This window comes from Micropterus dolomieu, linkage group LG12, assembly GCF_021292245.1.
Source record: "Micropterus dolomieu isolate WLL.071019.BEF.003 ecotype Adirondacks linkage group LG12, ASM2129224v1, whole genome shotgun sequence".
In the NCBI taxonomy this organism is placed as follows: domain Eukaryota; kingdom Metazoa; phylum Chordata; class Actinopteri; order Centrarchiformes; family Centrarchidae; genus Micropterus; species Micropterus dolomieu.
Window position 1 is genome coordinate 33,225,583 of NC_060161.1, and position 20,738 is coordinate 33,246,320.

Genomic DNA, 20,738 nt, shown 5'->3' on the forward strand with positions numbered 1-20,738 from the left:
ATATCCCAGGACCTGATGTGGGAGCCCAACACTGACACGATCATCAAGAAGGCCCAGCAGAGGACGTACTTCCTGCTTCAGCTCAGGAAGCTCAACCTCAGGAGCTGCTGATCCAGTTCTATGCAGCCATCATCCAGTCTGTTCTCTGCACCTCCATCACTGTCTGGTTTGGATCTGCCACCAAAAAGGACAGGGACAGACTACAACGGACAGTCAGGACCGCAGAAAAAATAATCGGTGCCAGCCTGCCCTCCATTCAGGACTTATACATTTCCAGAGTCAGGAAACCGGCAGGAAACATCACTGCAGATCCATCTCACCTCGGACACAACCTGTTCCAGCTCCTCCCCTCTGGTAGGCGCTACAGAGCTCTGTACGCCAAAACCAACAGACTCAGGAACAGTTTCTTCCCACAAGCCATCACTCTGACGAACAGCTGACTCTGACTCACAGTGTCAGGAACAATTCCTGTGCAATAACCCAGTAACTCTGTCTCTATTCACCCACCTGTTTACTGGTTTCCACTTACTATATATTCCCCATTCTCTATTTCAGAACTATTGTATTTTATACCAAATCACAAAAAAATATTGTGTTATTGTATTTTTGTATGAGTAAGCACATCATGAGCAATGTACAATCCAGAGTCAAATTCCTCGTATGTGTACACATTTCCCAAACTTTGTCTGAGGCCCGCAGTCTCAGACTTTTAAAACGTCTGGATTAGGGAATCACGGGGGCCGTACCATCACTTCCAGATAGGGGTTTGTGACATGAATCATCTACGATAATATCCTAACTGATGTTTTAACAATGTGTAAGCAGACATTATCGATAAGATAGATAAGATGCTTGCCTTTGGTGTGGGAGACCTGGGTTCAATTCCCTCTGTGAGACATCCACCATTGTGTCCCTGAGCAAGACACTTAACCCCTAGTTGCTCCAGAGGCGTGTGACCTTTGACATGTATAGCAATTGTAAGTCGCTTTGGATAAAAGCGTCAGCTAAAATGTAAATGTTCAAACTGTGGTATTAGTTCTTTTACACATTTTCTAAATATGATTAATCCTTTTCTAAAAGTTAACATTTCACCGATTCTTCTGTGATTTGTTAATACTTGTTTTCCCCCCTCATTTTATAACACGTTTAATAGAAAGAGTGTAGACCCACCTGACTGCTGTGTCTGCTCCTCTTCCCTCACAACAGCATCATGGCCCTTTGGATCTGGGATCAGGGCTTCTGTTTTCAATCCGACGTAAAAGAAACTCAGATGAACATTTTTTTAAGCCGAAAGCCACGTGTGTTTTCATAACAGCTTCATCGTACAGAGCCACGCAAAGCTTAAACACTCAAAGTCTCGCAAGGTATGTATATAAACATCAGGGCCCTTTAACCTACGCCAAACTTGACTTCATTTAAAACATTAAGTAAAACTTTTTATATGTGACTCAATCTTAAGTTTGTTTCCCTCATTTGATAACACCTTTAATAGGAAGAGTGAAGACCCACCTGACTGCTGTGTCTGCTCCTCCTTCTGCTGCTCCTCCTCCCTCACAACAGCATCATGGCCTTCTGGATCTGGGATCAAGTATTCTGTTTTCAATCAGAAGTAAAAGTTAAAAAAATAAAAAAAATAAAGTTCCCTAAAACTGCTGCTACAGCCGAAATCCATCCGGGTTTTCATAACATCTACAGAACCAGGCAAAGTTTAAACGTTAATCATTTGTAATCAAAGTCAGCAAACATTAAGTAACACTTTTTATATGCCGATTTGTAAGTCACTTCATGAAAATGTGTGTAAGTTTTCACTTTATGTTCTCAGGTGTCTGCAGGTTTGTCAGCGAGCAACGAAACTTTAAATTAGCGTTTTTTTTAAATGAAGTTTCACAATTTAAACTAACACAGTGTTTGTGACTGTGTAACTTAACGATGTTATTTATTATTGTAAAAACTGAACCACTGACCTCTCGTCTCTAGTTTGACCCGAGGCTGCAGCACCGCCTCCAGCTGCCTCCTCTGCCGGTCGATCTCCTGCCTCAGACCCGAAGCCTCCTCCTCGTACCCGGCTACGGTTCTCTCCACAACCGCGAAGATTTCCTGCGCGGCTGTTGTCAGTTTCTCGGTGACGATTCCTCTCAAGATCTCTGTTTTGGACATGTTATTGAGGCTGTCGAGGGTCCCCGAGCCGCTGCTGTTCCTCTGCACACAGTACACCATCTTTATATTTATTTCTTCTTGCAGCTGTATTGTTCACGCACAATAACTTTGTTTGTGTGAACTGTGTTGTTTCCGGTTTGGGTGCGTCTACAAATTGTGTCCGACGAGACACAAAAACAAAGCGGGCTGTTTGGAAGGGAAATGCTGGTCAAATCAAAAATTGATTTGATTTTCTTCTGTTCATTCACTTTGCATTTTGTTAACCGATATATAAGGCAAGTTACTTTCAAAATGTAATACATTATAGATGACTAGATACTGTCTTCTGAGAGTAATTAATTATATTACAATATTACTGTCTCTGATTTGTAATGCTTTACACTACTTTGGCGTTACTCTTGAGTTACTTTCACTGCTATTTATTTAATGGGCGCATTATTCTGATTGTTGTGCTGCATAGGTGGGTTCTAGTGATGTGCAGATCGCAGTTATATCTGCGGATCGGATGGGTCTTTCTCATAATCTTATTATTAATAGTGCGAGCGGGGATCGACAGGATGGGTCAGGATGAACTGACACACTTAGTGAAAGCACAAACTCAAAATAGAAATGTATTTACGCATGATCCATCGGGGGAGCTCGCCCGTAGTTTGCACCCTGCCTACAATCTCGACCATCGGATTCCCCCAACAGGAAATAACATTTTTACTCTTTTCCTCATTAATTAAACCAAAGTTTTCTCGGTGTTGGTGAATTATTAACACCTCTTAATTTCAGGTTCAAGTTAAAGAATTAATGAGATTGTAACGGGTGTAATATTACCTATTTTCTTTTATGCATTATATTCCTGCGTTCCAGCAAAAAGCAACACATCACTGTAACTGTGTTACTTTTCTAACCCTGTCTCGCAGCCTTTTATCTGACAAAGATCTCACCACTATCTTCTTCGGTCTTCACTTCTGCCATCAGCCGATGTTGTGTCCATAGAGGCTGCTGAGGCCGGTGATGTTGCCCGCTTGCTCGGCTCAAGCTGGACACCTCCGTGCCGTAACGTTACCGGTGTGCGAGTGCGTTATCTAGTAAATTTGCTAACATTAACTCAAGATTTATAGCGGTGTTTTGATTGAGTCCACACAGTATAAATAAATGCATAAGCTATATAATTAATTCCAGTATATAATAAATGCATTAGGCTGCTCATTCCTGTCACATCACCTTTCCACCAACGAAGAGGTTAATTTGGCGCATTTAGCTGCGTCTTGTGCCAAAAGTGTTTTTCTTCTAAATGCTTTTTTTTCTGGCACCACACATTTTTTCCCCCTCTTTCTTTCTTTTCGACATATTTACCTGCTCTGTTGTGCTTGTCCCCGTGAACCAACACGTATTGGAAGAAACTCCTTTGATCGGACCTTGAGCCAATCAGATTTCAGCAAAAAGAAAAAAAAAAGAAAAAAGAAAAAAAAAAAAGGATCAGTCCATGTGTGAAATCTCCTTTCTTTGACCTCGATGGAAAACGGCATGAGGTAGGAAAGATGTAAAGGAGAATCCATACGGACTTATTAGGAAAAGAGGACCGCGGGTCTCAGATAATCCGACTGCTCTTTTCTAAGCGACGTAATTATGCGACGGCGGATTTTACTGACGCGGCCTGCCGTGAAAAAACTACAATATTCCGAAGATGGACTACAAAAAGCGCATCTTTGACACTTCGCTCCGTGTTGTTGTAATGCAGGCCATCTAAAGGTAGACAACACGGTGGAAACGCCTACAGTAGAGGTTAATGTGGTTGATGGATTTTATAGTTTGAGTTTGAGAAGGTGCGCCGCTTTAAATGTTGCCGCCTCAAGGAATTGTGGGACGGAATTCACTCCTTTCCTTTCATAAAGGATGGTCCGGTGTACCCTATGCTAAAGGAGATATGAAAGGAACCGTTGAGGCACCTTTCCTCAGCTTTTAGAGAATTCAAACAGCTCTCATCATGGCTGCCACTGAAATACTTTCGGTTTACTTCGCTCAGTTAGGAACCTTCCTGAGCTAAAAAGACTTTTCGAACACAGCCATAGACAGCGTTCGCTGCAGGTGACCGGCCAGCCAGAGCGGATCATTTAAAGTTGAACATAAACTGAAAACCAAAAACTCTTGAACACCGGCCGGTTCGGCCTGAAATGGACCGGCTGTTCTGGATTGTTCCCAAAATTCCCAATGGCCAGTCGTGGTTGATATCAATATCTGATCGGCGCCTATCCTAATGCTGTCCAATGCAGTGAAGAATGTACAGACTTGTATTTGGGGGAAACTAAACCACCACCACACAAACACATGGCTCATCACAGAAGGGTCAACTCCTCAGGTCAATATTCAGGTTACCTACATTTGACACTCTGTTAAGGAAAATAATGTTTATAACAATGGAAAGGAAGAACAAATGGTGAAATGAAAGAATGAAGGAAGCCGTCTACACCACTGTGGAGAGACCATCTCTCAACAGGGGAGGATGTCTGCGACTAGAGGTGCTCTGATCAGGATTTTTGGGGCCGATCGCTGGAAGAAGTACTGACCGATACCGATCACCAGGTCCATTTGAAGCCTTCTATGTATCATGGAGCATTATATATTTATTTAACTCTTATTAACAATCATGTATATTAGTTTCAGTCCAGGTGATGTGTGATAATGTAACTCTTTTTCATAAAAGCATGAAACTTGTTACACTTGTACAGTTTAGGGCCCTGAACATTTTCAGAAATGGAGCCTCAACTTATTGACTGAAAGGTCATTCTTGAGAGATATAGTTAACTGATTATAGCTCACCCAGTACTTTATCTGTTGACATGCCTTTTAAAGGGCCTTTACAGCAAATAACATGTAGTATTGCACTTGCAAAAAAAGTGAATGCAGCCCCTAATTATTGACTGAATGGTTGTTAGAAGAGGATAGACTTAAACTATCCAAATGATGAAAATTGCGATTGTTAATTCACGTATATCTATACACGAATAACACACTGCATGTATCTGGTGAAATTTCACAGAAAACGATGTTGTGGTGTATCACATTTTTTTAAATATCATGCAACCCTAGTCTGAATAAAACGGGAAAAAATATCAGCAACTGTTGTTACGGCCCGGCTCAGAGGCCAAAGCAAATAGAGGAAACCACGCTTAAGGGATTACCAGAAAAGGATGTTTTATTAACAAAAGTAATTTAACAAATATAACAAACACACAGACATTGTAGCAAAACTATACAGTCAGAAACAACGCAGCCCCTCGCGTCTGCAACACGCTCAAAGTGAAGAATACATTAACGTCCTTCTCACTAAATTTAGGCACCAATTAGGCGATATTTAAAATATCGCTGCCCCGAGCAAACTCTTCATTCCTTGAGAAGTCACATAATTTACCTTCTTTAATCAACCTCAGTCTTTCACTTTCTGGATCTAACTTTTTTGCTTCCTCATTTGTTCTACAGGCAATTCTTTCTCAACTTATGCTGCTTGCTGCCGCATCTTTTCCAACTCTGACTTTTTTCTCACACTTCATCCTCAAAATATACATTTCTTTCTGCTGTTCATAATTTAAAGCTACATGGAGGAGACACATCCTGAGAAAAACCATCCAAATCCAAATTAGTAGGACTGTGCGATTTTTGTACAGGTGTTACACCCATGTCATATATAAGGGCACATTTCCCTTATAATAGACCTAACATTTTCCTATAGACTCCTGACGCCTACGCTGATTTTATAATTATCTGCTATCTTTAACAACTGATCCCTAGTACAAAAATTCCTCCGAAGGAATGTCAATGAAATAATCTACTCCTGCCATGATTAACATCACCTGATCAATGCACAAACAGCAATCAGTCCCCGGTAAACAAAAGCATGTATAGTATTGACCTAACTAGTGCGCAACAAGGCCACAGAGTAACCTCATAAATTGAGCGTCCCCTCTGAACTGCATAACTCCATCTACATAACTCAACTCTGGTCTGCAGGAGTTTCTGGCGGCGGGTATTTACGCACCAAAACCCAGTAGTTTGGCCAAGCGACCAGCAAGCTGGCAATGGACGTGCTCCCGAGACAACCGCTCCAACCACTTTCACCCCGCGCTACATTCACAGTGACACGAATCACAAAGAGGGAAAACGTGCTCTGCATACAGGGGAGTTAGCTCAATATATACATTTGCGCAAAAAAAAGGTCAACACTTACCTTCCTTGTCCCGTGACTATTCTGCAGAGAGAAACTAATTTGCACTAACGATTCCATCACCCCATAGCACCAAATTACACCTTGTTAATTCCCCTACGTAGGTTTCCACACACAAAAAAAAAAAAGAAGAGTGAAATAAAGGGAATCCCAGACTAGACCACCTGGGGAAACCCCAATTTACTGCGTCACCCCCCTTTCGGCATCTAGGGAAGGCACGTATTTACAACACGCTCCTACTCATCGTTTTAACGGTCAACAATACATTAATTAACCACTGTTAACAGCATAATTCATGACTTCGACGAGCCCCCCGGCTCAGAGACCACAGCAAATAGAGGATTACCAGAAAATTTATTTAAGTTAAGGACTATAACAAATAATTTTTAAACTTAACAAATGCGGCTTGCAAAACATAATGCCGGGTTAACTTAAACAAACAAAGGAGCAACAAGGCAACATGCCGTGGTGCTGGGGACCAGGAGAAAGCAAGCAGTCGAGCCCCACATCAGTCAGGAAGGGGCGGGTTATATGCAATCTGGAGACAGTGGCCAGCTGCCTCTGATCTGCCAGATAGCCTCAGCTCCACTCCACCAGGAAGTTCACCCTGCAACACAGACACACAGAAACACCCTGGCAGAGGCCCTGGGGCCACCACAATGTGTGTTCAAAGAAGGACTGAAGAAGTTTACCAATCTGAGCAGACGTTTGATGTTCATTATTTCTGTGTTGTGGACACATTTCCGTCAGCATCACAAAAGAATGAAGGACAGATGTGGTTTTCAGCACCATCAAAACAACCTCCATCGCCACGTTTTAGACAGAACAGGCTGATAAAATGAGTCTTTTAGGACGTGGATGCGTTCAGGACCGGGTTTTCTTCCCCCTGGTGGATCTTCATGTGTGTTTTCAGACAGTGGCTCTGAGTGAAAGCTTTGTCGCAGACGCTGCACTGGTAAGGTTTCTCTCCGTTGTGGGTCCTCATGTGGACCTTCAGGTGTTCTTGGCGAGAGCTCGCTTTCCCACAAACCCCACAGACAAACCGCTTGATGCCCAGGTGGGTCCTCACGTGGTCGTTTAGGTGAGACTTGTGTTTAAACAAGCGGCCGCACTCTGAGCAGCTGTACGGCGCCTCACCGGAGTGCGCACGCATGTGCAGGTTCAGCCTTGCGTTGGATACGAAGCCTTTGCTACATATGCTGCAGATGAACGGCCTCTCGTTGCTGTGCGTTATCATGTGAGTTTTTAAACTGCTGTTTTCCACAAACGTCTTGCAGCAGATGTGGCAGAGGTACGGCCGGTCTCTGGAGGTGTGGATCTTCTCGTGCGACTTCAACCCACTGGGAAGTTTAAAACGCTTCCCACAAACCTCACAGCCGTAACGTCTCTCCCCCGAGTGGGTCGTCTTGTGGCGAGTTAAAGATCGCCGGTTGGTCAAAGATTTACCACAAACATTGCAGTGGTACTTGTCTCTACCTGCGTGCATCTTGATGTGAGCTTTGAGCTGTGTCTTTAGACCAAATGCCTTCAGGCAAATATCACACTTGTGTGGTTTATCAGCCACGTGGACCCAACGGTGAGCATTCAAGGTGGAAAACTTAGCAAAGGTTTTGTGGCAAACGTCACACTTAAACGGTCTGTCTCCTGTGTGTAGAGTGGTGTGGGAGTTGAGGCTACTGATGGTGAGGAAAGATTTCCCACAATATGAACAGTCGTGAGTTTTATGATCATTTCTGAAATGTCCCTTTAACTCTTCCACAGATTCAAATTGCTCTCCACACACTCCACAAACAAGCTGTGGATCCTCCACGTGACTCCAGGCGTGATTGATCAAACTGCCCATGTTCCTGTACCAAACTCCACAGACTTTACAGGGCGTTTTACTGCTCCCAATCAACTGCCCCTTCACACCAGACAATTTAGACTCTTTCTTCCTCCTCTTCTTTGGCGACTGCAGCTCAGGATCTGGTTTCCAGTCGTCGTCTCCGTTGAACACCTCATCTCCATCTTTGTCTGCATCATCACTGGAGTCCACTTGGCTCTCGGCAGCATTTTCATCATCAGCTTCCTCTGTTTCTATATCCTGTTGTTGTGATATTGAGCTGCTGGACTGAACATCCACTTTGTCACCTTCCACATGTTGAACAGGGCAGCTGTGGGAAAAAATGTAAACATTACTTTGTGCATACACAGATAACTGTAGTGTCCAGGGCCCTGTTTCAGAAAGCAGGCTTAATAAACTCTGGGTTGATTGAGGTGTCAAACTCTTTGGTTTCAGAACAGCTGATCATAATAAGTTCAGTCAACTCTGAGTATGTTGAGCCTGATGGAAGCGCGTGCGTGGGGATGAAATAAAGCCATCATCAATGGAGCTCCGATACTAAGATTCACCATGGCAACGGGTAAATAAAGGCAGAGCCTCCACTTTAATTGGGTTGAGCTAGAAATATGAATGTGTGCCAACGCGGACCATGATAGGCTCTAAAACGCGATTGGAAGAAGGATCGATATGTTAAAATTATTAGGCTACTATACAGTGTTGCTCATTCATCATTTACCAGACTGGGATTTCCTTAAATGAAGTGCTACAGCCCGTTACATTTTAAATAGGAAGGCTATACTTATTAAGCTGTAACCTGACAGGACAAAAACCTGATTATGAAAATAGGTAGGCCTACAGATCAAATATAAAGACAGTTTACTCGTAAACCTGTGATTGTAAAGTCAGTCACACCCAGCAGGTTAACCTATTAATTCTTTTTTTGCAGTGGAAGATGTGTGTTAATGTTTTAGATGTCTATTTTACATTAATCTCATATCGTATTTTATTAATGCTGTCAAAAAACATTCAGATTATCAGTTCATCAGTTCATTGATCAGTTTTATAGGTTACATATTAAACAGTAATTCCTGCAGTAATGTAGCCCACAGTAAGTGCAACTGTCCACAGAGTTGCAGCGGACATCGATTTTATTCTGTGCTGAGGATAAAGCCACGATGTGCAGGGATCGATGACAGATCGCTCAAAAAGCGGTCATTTTCAAGATCATGTTTGGGTAAAAAACTAATAGCCTATCTAACCGGGATTTTAAAGTTTTTAAAGATGTAAATGCGTTCAGATATGTGCTTTGATAGACAGAATGAATGAGGAAATGAAACTGTGTGTCAGACAGCCGCCTCAGGCTCTGCAGGACGGGAGGAGTCAGAGAGAAATTGATGGTTTTCCAACTTATTGAGTTACTGATCTAGGGATAATCTGATCTCGCTCTCTGAAACAGAAATCCCAGAGTTTCCCTCATCTCACGTTCAACATACTCAGAATTTTCACTAATCCTGCTTTCTGAAACGGGGCCAGGAGTCCTCACATTAATCCGGACCAAATTTTAACATAAAATACAACTTTAGGAATTATGACAAGGTTCGCTGTGGAGTTGTTGAAGTCTTATAGGGCTTATGGGACTAAGCTGTTTTGTTTCTCGAGCTAGAAGGGAAGAAAAAGACTGCCAGCTCCATGTACACGGGGATGCAAACAATGCTGGATTTATCCATCCATCGTCAACCACTTATCCTGCGTACAGGGTCGCGGGGGGCTGGAGCCAATCCCAGCTGACATCGGGCAAAAGGTGGGGTACACCTGGACAGGTCACCAGTCCATCGCAGGGCCACACATAGACAAACAACCACTCACACCTAAGGACAATATAGGGTCACCAATTAACCTAGTCCGTCTGTCTTTGTACAGAGCACCTGGAGAGAACCCAAGCAGACATGGGGAGAACATGCAAACTCCACACAGAAAGGCCGGGGCAACCGAGGTTTGAACCCTCGTCCTTCTTGCTGTGAGGGGACAGCGCTAACCACTGCACCACCGTCCCGCCCAGCAAGAGAACTACAACTGATAAATACATACTAGTAAGAGCACTAATTATTACTAGTAAGAGCTAATAGCACAAATTGCATCACTGGGGTAAATATCTACGGAAAGAAGTAAGAGTAAACAAAAGAGAAACTGGGCATAAAAAAATTTGGCTTTGAAAAATCATTCAGTCAATGGATCAAATTTTTATATAGCACACCCATGGCAACAATCACTACAAATGGAATACATTCACAAAGCTTCACACTCAGGGACCAGACAAGGATGTCCTCTCTCACCGTCACTATTTGCAATATTTATCGAATCATTAGCTGTAACAATATAATTACCGGTATCACAACAAATAACCTAACACATAAAATTAGTCTTTATGCAGATGATACAATATTAACTCTGCAAAACCCAAACAAATCACTCAAGGAAGTTATGAAAATCATCAATGTCTACTCTAACCTTTCCAACTAATTAATAAACTGGGAAAAAAGTAAAGCAAGTATTCTACCACTATGTCGGCACGGATGGAAGCTCCTCTTCAGAACCGTCAAGGTAGAACTGATAAAGGGCAGTACTTACAATGCACTCATTTAAAGCACGCAATCAAGGCAAAAATGAACACAACCTTCAACCACCACCCCTATTAAATAACATCATTAAAACTGTTAATTCAAACAAACCTCTATCACAAATATATAAGCTTCTGTCTTCCATTGATTCCACCATATCTCTCCCAATAAATAAATGGGAAAAAGATTTCAACCAGCACTAATAATGAATTCTGGACCCAAATATGCAAGAACATCTTTAGCAGTACAAAGTCATTCACAGAATATATATTACTCAACACAAGATGCACGTAATGGTACTGACATTTGCATTCTGACATCTGCATTCACTGTACTTTTAACACAACTGACCATTACTTCCATGCACTCTGGCTCTGCCCACCAGTACACCAAACACTTCAGAAAAGAAATAACCATTAAACTAGCACAGATCCTTTGATAACACATCCCCTTATCCCCATTACTGTGTTTACTAGGAGATCCAGGTACACTTCACATCACAAAAACAAATAACGCCCCTTCTATTAGCCCTATCGCCAAGAAAACTATTTTACTTAATTGGAAGAATGGAAAACAACTCAATATTCCACAGTGGTGGAATATTTTAACAAAACATGTAACATTGGACCAAAGCTCAGCCATTCAAAATCAATCTCAACAATTCTATGAAACATATTCAAAACTTCTTACAACTCTTAACCTGCCGCTGACTTAGTGCCACAGTAAATTCCAAAAAAACCCCCCACCTATTTAAATTCCAATACTTTTGTATCTTCCATTTACTTTCTCCTATTGGTATCAGTAATTATATCATTAACACGCTCACGAGTATCATTAACGAGGACACGTCGTCCATAAAAAATGTATTTCCTTAGTATTTCTTCATCACCTTTATGTTAAAAGTAAATTCTGCCCCGCTGCTGTCATGGTAACGTAACGTTAAATCATGTCATCTATTTTCTGTTTATTTAATGGCCACGTAAGTGCAGAGTGAGAAAACAGCTGCATCTAACATTACAGATGATCTGTAACTGTCTGCACAGTCTGTAAATTGTTTCAGTTGTTTTCTTTGCCCCACACTGATGCAGAAATAAATTTGATTATCATACCGCATTACTCAATGTTGAAATAAATCAATACCAGTAACATTTAAAGTTTTAAGTAAAGTAGTCTAATTAATGTCTGTTATTTTTAGTATTATCAAAACCCATCAGTGACGTGGAAATGTGATTCATTTTAAGATATGCTGCTATTGTCATTATTCTAACGTGCTTCATCAGGATGACTGAATAAAATATTATTGATTAGACATATTTTTGATATTTATTTTGGATAAAATGGTACGTTAGTCGAGTAATATGCAACTTTTTCTTTTCTCAGTCATTAGATTAAATCGACGAACCAATAAAATTATCGTTATGTACAGCCCTACCCAGTAGTCACTCTGTTTGCAAGCATTAGTGACTTGTGAGTATTAGTGATCTGATTCAGGAGGCCATGGGGAGCCAGTGGAGGTCACACAATAATGGAGTGACATGAGTCCTTTTGGGCTGATCAAAAACCAGACGCGCTGCTGCGTTCTCAACCATTTGTAAGGGTTTCACCGCACAAGCTGGAAGACCTGCTAGCAAGGCATTGCAATAGTCGAGGCGAACGATAACCATGGCCTGTACCAGAAGCTGGGTGGCGTACTGAGTGAGGTAGGGCCTGATTTTTCTGATGTTGTATAGAACAAAGCGTCACGACCAAGAGACAGCAGCAACATGGTCTGAAAAGGACAGCTGGTCATCAATCATGACACCCAAGTTTCTCACAACGCTGGTTGGAGTGATGGTTGAGGAGCCAATTTGTAGTTTCATGTTGTGCTGGATAGATTGCTTGGCTGGACAACGAGTTCAGTCTTAAATAGGTTTAGTTGAAGGTAGCAAGCTTACCAAATATATCCTAATATATTTGTTAGCATATTGGATTATTTATCTGAAGTAACTAAAGCTGAGAAATAAATGTATTGAGTAGGGTTGACCCTGAATAGTCAAAGATTCGATGCTTCAATGGGCAGAACCTGATTCGATTGCCAATCAGTGGCGTTAATAAAGTAGGATCACACAATTTCAGCGATTTGGGCGAGCTCAATGTGTCATTTTACATAGAACTACTTTTACTCCCAGTAAGTTAATATACAGCTTATTATGATATAGATTTCAACATATAAGGCTGTATAAAATGTGAAAAGAAAGAAGTTTTTAATAAATCTTTCAAAAGCACGCAAAACTCTGCACAAGAATGGTCAATAGCAGGCGACTATATAAATCCTTAGTTGGGGGACAGCCCTAGTATTGAGTAAAAAGTATAGTATGTCTGGATGTAGTGAATTTGTAGTGGCAGGCATGACCCAAATACCTCGAAATTGTAATTGAGTAAATGTATTTAGTCACTTTCCACCACAGAATCAATTTGAAGCCAACCTATATACCAAATTTGAAATAAAAAGCAACGGCCCGTTCAGAGAGAAGTTACTTTGCATCAGACCTGATCTCTGGACTACTCGTATGGAGTAAACACAACCTGGTACTACTGAGCACACAGAGGAACAGCAGAGAGGTTTCTACAGAACTTTTGATCTTTCTTTTCAAACATGAAAATTAGTAATTTTCTGGAATCCGTTGCAACAGAAATCAATGCAAGTTTTTTTTTTTTTATTTACCTTGAGCTGAGCCCGGCTTCATTGCTTTTTATCACCAAGGCGGCAGTGGACGAGGAATCAGTGGTGGCGTCGTTTCTCTGTAAAAGGCGAAGCTCCTCCTCCTCTTCCTCCTCCTCCTCTTCCTCATCTCCTGTCTGCTAGTAGTTGTTCACAAATTATATTTAAAGAAAATTCAACTGATGCTGGTTCAATTTAAAGGGTAATGTAATTTTTGACTTTCTCAGAGGAAACCTCAGGTAGTATCAGGGCATTACAGAGGAGGGACCTGTACGTGGTAAAAGAAGACGGGTAATATTACAGTATCTACCTTCAGTCGGATGTAGAGGGCTGAGTATCCTGCTCCGGTGAGCCTGATGCTCCTGAAGATCTCCTCTGGTGTCAGCGTCTTTACTTTGAGCCGCTGGAGCCTCCTGCTTCTGTTGGACTTGAAGACGTCAAAAGGTTTGTTGTCTCCTGCCAGCTGAGGGAAGGTGGACCTCAGCAGGTCCAGGAAGTCCGCCTCCTGTAGGCCACGAGGACACTGCAGCTCCTGAACCGGATACTTCTGAAACACTGACAAAGACAAAGATACACCAGGAGTTCCACATTACCTCTTAACAACCTCCATCCAACACATTTAGTCCATCCAGAACTACATCTTTAATATTCACCATTTTTTGAAAGAACATCTGACTGCGAATCCTCCAGTACGCAGACTCTGAGCAGGTGGTGATCCGGTTCTTGTCGGAGGCTTGGTCTGCCAGACTTCCTCCTCGCAGACGAATCCCTGGGAGACGATAACCTGAGAGATGGTCGACAGAAGACACAATTTCTGATAATCCTGCAGTCAACTATGAACATTATTATTAAGATAAATATTCCCCGTCATGTCCTGGCAACTCAAAAACATCATCTACTTGTCCCCCTCACAGGAATATCCTGGTAACCTACCCCATTGATAGCACATATCACATCAATGGGGTAAATACCTAGGGAAAAAAGTAAGAGTTAACAAAAAGTGCAATCAATACAAGAGAATTGTAAGGGGAAAGAAGAAGAAGAAGAGCACAGGAAGTGCATGAGGTTAGGAGTTATAGGTTAAAGTGTTCTTGGAAGAGATGAGTTTTCATGAGCTTCTTGAAGTTAGAGAGGGACGTATGTCCCTGCTCTGATGGCGTGTGGTAGCTCGTTCCATAGCCGGGACTGAGTTTGCTTTGTGTGTAGGGATGGCAGAGCCAGGCGGCGTTTGTTGGTGGAGTGTAGTGGCCGAGAAGGAACCTAAACTTGTATTATGGAGTTTAGGTATATGGGTGCAGACCCAGTAGTCACTCTGCAAGCATTAGTGACTTGAATCGGATTCAGGAGGCCACGGGGAACCAGTGGAGGTCACACAGTAATGGAGTGAGATGGGGCCTTTTGGGCTGATCAAAAACCAGACGCACTGCTGCATTCTGAAACATTTGTAAGGGTTTCACTGCACAAGCTGTAAGACTTGCTAGCAGGACATTGCAATAGTCGAGGAAAGAGATAACCATGGCCTGTACCAGAAGCTGGGTGGCATACTGAGTGAGGTAGGGCCTGATTTTTCTGATGTTGTATAGAGCAAAGCGGCACGACAGAGAGACAGCAGCAACATGGTCTGAAAAGGACAGCTGGTTATGGATGCCTAATTATTTCCTCCATTATTTGTATGTTGTAGGTTTGTTTATTTAAGTGATGCGTAATTTATTTTTTACTTTAATTGTAATTGGGTTTGTTTTTTCTTTGATTTGTTACACACCACTGTGTGTGTTTCTGATTGTTTTTCCATTTGTCTATGTTTTACATTGATTGCTATACAAGCACTTTGCTACCTGAAATCAAAAGAATGAATTTGAACTAAAATAATTAAAACCAACTCATGGTTAATCAAAATAGTTGCTGTTTGATTTAATAACTGACAACTAATTTGGCTAATTAGCATGCTAAGAGCATGTTAAGCTAACAAGCTTCATTTGAACAAAATGGTTCCAGGGAAAACAGACCAGGAGCACACAAAAGGATGCCCACAGGGGTGTCCACATAATTTTAGCTAAGCTGTGATTTGTCACCTTGATTCTAATTGATAATCGGGGTCCTTAAGATCTTCTTTTAAGCTGGTTGCTAGTTGCGCTGACAGCTGCTGCTCTTCATTGCCACCATCACCCTCTTCATCATCATCGTACCAAAGTTGGCCCAGGTTCCCAATGTCCTCCTCACCTGGACACAGATAGAGTCAAAGGTCAGAACTTATTTACTTATTACTCATTGGGTGATAACAGTTCAAACTGATTGGCTTTGGAAAAGACAGGGTGGAGCTCATTATCATTTAACACTACGCGTCTTGTAACGCGTTATGATGCGCGTCATTGGGGACACTGAGCCCCGTAAAAAGCGGCGTTACATGAGCACATAGAGCGACGTTTTTTTCGCCGCCTCCAGACCGATGAAAAATGCGTCATTGTTTACACAATTCCACGGCGCTTTTTACGGCGTTTTGCTTTTTGGCGGCGTAAAAAAGCGCCGTCCTGGCCGTTCAAACGGCGCTTTTTACGCTGTTTTTTTAACAAAACGAGGTAGGAAAGTGGCGTATTGTGAGCCTTTTAGCGTTCCATAGTTAATGACGCAGCCTATCAAACAACCGAAACCAACATCTGCACCCTGTGTGTTCACTGCTGCTTTACCTACTTGCAAAATGTCCACCGTGACTTGTACCGTCATAGGCTACCAAGTTTTTAACCGAGTGAAGTCTGTGCGAGTGAACACGTGCACATAACATAAGACGACCGTCTATGAAGATTCTCAGTCATCCAGGTCATAGTTATCCAACGAAGGTTAAAATCAAGGGCAACTGGACTTGGTTGAAGATACTGGAAGAACTTTTTCAGTTCTGACTGAACTGAAGAAGTCAGAACTGAAGAAGTCCTTTGGATGAGGGACGAAACGTCTTCCAGTATCTTCAACCAAGTCCAGTTGCCCTTGATTTTAACCTTCGTTGGATAAGATGACCGCTATTCTCCCCCCTTCCGCGCGCGCAAGAGCGTACCCGATGCCATCGTCCATCACGATGTTTCAAAGTAGACATTGTCCGAAGGAAATTTTGTTGACATCGCCCAACCCTAGTGGGGGCCGTACCATCACTTATTATATTAACCGTCAATGACAATATCTAAATTGATGTTTTAACAGTGTGTGAGTAGACAATATCAAGTACGCTACAAAAACACTTTGGCCACACATTCACTGCATCGTGCGTCACGCATGCATTACACCCAGTACTCTTATTCTCGCAATACTGCAAAGCCGAAGAGAGCTCTGGGCACACACACCACCAAGACCTCTGACACAAATGGACATTTGTGGAACAGTGTCCTCCTGGGATTCAGGTCTGCAAAGTCTTTTGAGTGTTTTAAGCCACAGCGTAAGACTTCATCTGTTTTCTAAGTGTTTTTGTATCATTTTGCTTACCATTATCAATGCGGGAGTACTTTTACAAATTTTCTTAATATGATTAATCCTTTTCTAAAAGTTAACATTTCATCGATTCTTCTGTGATTTGTTCTTCATACTTGTTTTTTTGCTCCTCATTTTATATCACGTTTAATAGGAAGAGTGTAGACCCACCTGAGTGCTGTGTGTGCTCCTCTTCCCTCACAACAGCATCTTGGCCCTTTGGATCTGGGATCAGGTCTTCTGTTTTCAAATCAGAAGTAAAAGGAACTCAGATGAACATTTACCAAAAAATACTGCTTTGAACAGCCGAAAGCCACTTGTGTTTTCATAGCAGCTTCATCGTATAACTTAAGGATATAAACACTCAAAGTCCTGGAAGTTATGTAGATAAACAGCAGGGCCCTTTAATTAACAAGAAACTTGACTTCATGCCGATTTGTAAGTCACATCATGAAAATGTGGGTAAGTTTTCACTTTATGTCCTCATGAGTCTGCAGGTTTGTCAGCGAGCACAGAAACTTTAAATTAGCAGTTTTTTAAATGAAGTTGCACAACGTAAAATAACAAAGCCTGTTATTTCTTCCTGCAATAATTGAGCCACTGACCTCTCCTCTCTAGTTTGACCCGAGGCTGCAGCACCGCCTCCAGCTGCCTCCTCTGCCGGTCGATCTCCTGCCTCAGACCCGAAGCCTCCTCCTCGTACCCGGCTACGGTTCTCTCCACAACCGCGAAGATTTCCTGCGCGGCTGTTGTCAGTTTCTCGGTGACGATTCCTCTCAAGATCTCCGTCTTGGACATGTTATTGGGGCTGTCGAGGGTCCCCGAGCCGCCGCTGTTCCTCTGCGCACAGTACACCATATTTAGTTTCTTCTTGCAGCTGTATTGTTCACGCACAATAACTTTGTTCGTTTGAACTGTGTTGTTTCCGTTTTTGGTGCGTCTACAAATTGTGTCCGACCAGACACAAAAACAAAAAGGGCTGTTTGGAAGCGAAATGCTGGTCAAATCAAAAATTGATTTGATTTTCTTCTGTTCATTCACTTTGCATTTTGTTAACCGATATATAAGGCAAGTTATTTCCAAAATGTAATACATTATAGATTACTAGATACTGTCTTCTGAGAGCAGTTAGTTGGATAACAATATTACTGTCTCTGAATTGTACTGCTTTACACTATTTTGCGTTACTTCGAGTTACTTTCAAGATGTCCTGCATAGGTGGGTTCTAGTGATGTGCAGATCGGATTTCTCATAACCTTATTAATAGAAGAATTGTCTATGAAGATTCTCAGTCATCCAGGTCATAGTTATCCAACGAAGGTTAAAGTCAAGGGCAACTGGACTTGGTTGAAGATACTGGTCTCTTGGATGAGGGATGAAACAACTCAACTTTAACCTTCTTGAATAGAAGAATTAAAATAAGATGAGAAGAATCCTTATTAATAGCATGAATCGTCTCCCCATTAAGAAAGACAGCATAACGTCATTGTTTATTTTAATCTCCCGACACTCCGACAGGATCGCTCAGGATGAGCTGACAGCAGCCAAAAAACCATGCAGAAGGAACTAAACCTGCATTCTCTCTAACAGCCAGCAATGGGCGAGTCCGCTGAATCAGAATCAGAAGGAGCTTTATTGCCAAGTAGTGTTTTACACATACTAGGAATTTGCTGTGGTGATAAGGTGCTACACTTAGACGAACATACTGTCAACATAAGGGTAGATGGGGAGACAGAGTCCGGCCCAGCTGCTTTTTTTCGTTTCACTTTCAGACCCAGTGGTTGCGCTTAATTGAGATTAGAGAAATAACATTTGACAACCACTCATGTAACTACAACTCTGGATTGGACAAGGGTGTGTGCCATGAGCTACAAAGCAACTGCAGGTTGCTTTTGTACTGGCCCGATCGGGCAAGTGACTTGGTATTACTTATAATATATATGAATAATTTCAGTATATAATAAATGCATTAGGCTACTTATCGGTACCTGTGCTGGGTCCTGCCTCATCTGTGACAGTCACGGCACCTTTCCACACATTTCTATTACCTCTTTTTTTGTTAGACATATTTACCTGCTCAGTTGTGTCACACAACAATGGGCTGAGTTCAGCCCCGACAACACGTATTTAAAGTAAATGAGCCAATCAGACATCATCAAAAAAAAGGATCGGTCCAAGTTGGGAGGAGCCCGTATCCCCCCTCAATAGTGAAAGTATTGGTTTGGCCTATAGTCTGATAGACATAGACAGCGTTCGCTGCAGCTGACTGGCCGGCCAACGCGGACCACTTAAAGTTGAACATAAACTGAAAACTAAAAAAACTCTTGAACACCGTCCATTTCAGGCTGAACCGGCCGTTCTGGATTGTTCACAAAAATTCCCAATGGCCAGTCGTGGTTGATATCAATATCTGATCGGCGCCTATCCTAATGCTGTCCAATGCAGTGAAGAATGTACAGACTTGTATTTGGGGGAAACTAAACCACCACCACACAAACACATGGCTCATCACAGAAGGGTCAACTCCTCAGGTCAATATTCAGGTTACCTACATTTGACACTCTGTTAAGGAAAATAATGTTTATAACAATGGAAAGGGAGAACAAATGGTGAAATGAAAGAATGAAGGAAGCCGTCTACACCACTGTGGAGAGACCATCTCTCAACGGGGGAGGATGTCTGCGACTAGAGGTGCTCTGATCAGGATTTTTGGGGCCGATCGCTGGAAGTAGTACTGACCGATACCAATCACCAGGTCCATTTGAAGCCTTCTATGTATCATGGAGCATTATATATTTATTTAACTCTTATTAACATTCATAAATATTAAGTTTTAGTCCAGGTGATGTGTGATAATGTAATTTTTATTCATAAAAGCATGAAACTTGTTACACTTGTACAGTTTAAGGCCCTGAACATTTTCAGAAATGGAGCCTCAACCTATTCACTGAAAGGGTATTTCTGCCTCAAAATGACTTGACTTCATTCTTGAGAGATATATTTGACAGATTATAGGTCTCCCAGTACTTTTAACCAGCAGTGGCGTGGGGTGGGGTAAATATTTGGGGGAGCCAAGTGAGAGGGGATGTCCTTTTTGGAGGGCGATTATTTAATGCATTGTGCTATTACAGTGCAGGGTATAATTTTACAAAATTAATAAAACTTTAAAGATGCTCACTCTCTCTTGTTATCAATACACACCACACATCAGACGCGTAGCATTTAGAGGGGCGCTGTTTCACTTATTGTAAGATAGTGAGAAATAGGGAAGAGATGACCGCAACAGCTTATAAAGGTTTATTGAAACTATAAATACTGTGTTTTTATTGAAAAGTCTGATGAAGACAGGGGACGCCTGGCTTCCCTTGGCTTCTGGGAGAAAACGCCACTTACCAGTTGAAATGCCTTTTAAAAGGGCCATTAGAGCAAATAACAATAATTAATAAATAAAGTGAATGCAGCCCCTAATTATTGACTGAATGTTTGTTAGAAGAGGATAGACTTTTAAAATATCTAAATGACGAAAATTGCAAATGTTAATTCACGTATATCTATACGTGAATAACACACTGCATGTATCTGGTGAAATTTCACAGAAAACGATATTGTGGTGTATCACATTTTTTTAATATCATGCAGCCCTAGTCTGAATAAAACTGGAAAAAATATCAGCAACTGTGTGTTTAAAGAAGAGAAAAGAAGTTTACAAAACTGAGCAGACGTTATCTCTGTGTTGTGGACACATTTCCGTCAGTATCACAAAAGGATGAAGGA

General features: G+C 41.8%; 1 protein-coding gene across 5 annotated transcripts in view; it reads right to left on the reverse strand.

Annotated features, from left to right (window-relative positions):
* Nucleotides 1-20,738, reverse strand: part of LOC123980886 (zinc finger protein 37-like) — a 72,604-nt gene that overhangs the window by 30,980 nt on the left and 20,886 nt on the right. The window contains exons 1-3 of one of the 5 annotated variants that reach the window (XM_046065455.1): nucleotides 17,570-17,893; nucleotides 17,136-17,204; nucleotides 15,584-15,731 (exon numbers count right to left, since the gene is read on the reverse strand). The exons of 2 other annotated variants lie outside the window; for them this stretch is intronic. In XM_046065455.1, coding sequence (XP_045921411.1) covers nucleotides 15,584-15,731; nucleotides 17,136-17,204; nucleotides 17,570-17,822 — 470 coding nt within the window. In that variant the 5' untranslated portion in view covers nucleotides 17,823-17,893. Of the gene's footprint in view, nucleotides 1-1,509; nucleotides 1,594-15,583; nucleotides 15,732-17,135; nucleotides 17,205-17,569; nucleotides 17,894-20,738 lie in introns of those variants that run through there. 2 more of the 5 variants (XM_046065458.1, XM_046065457.1) reach the window with 2 other exon arrangements.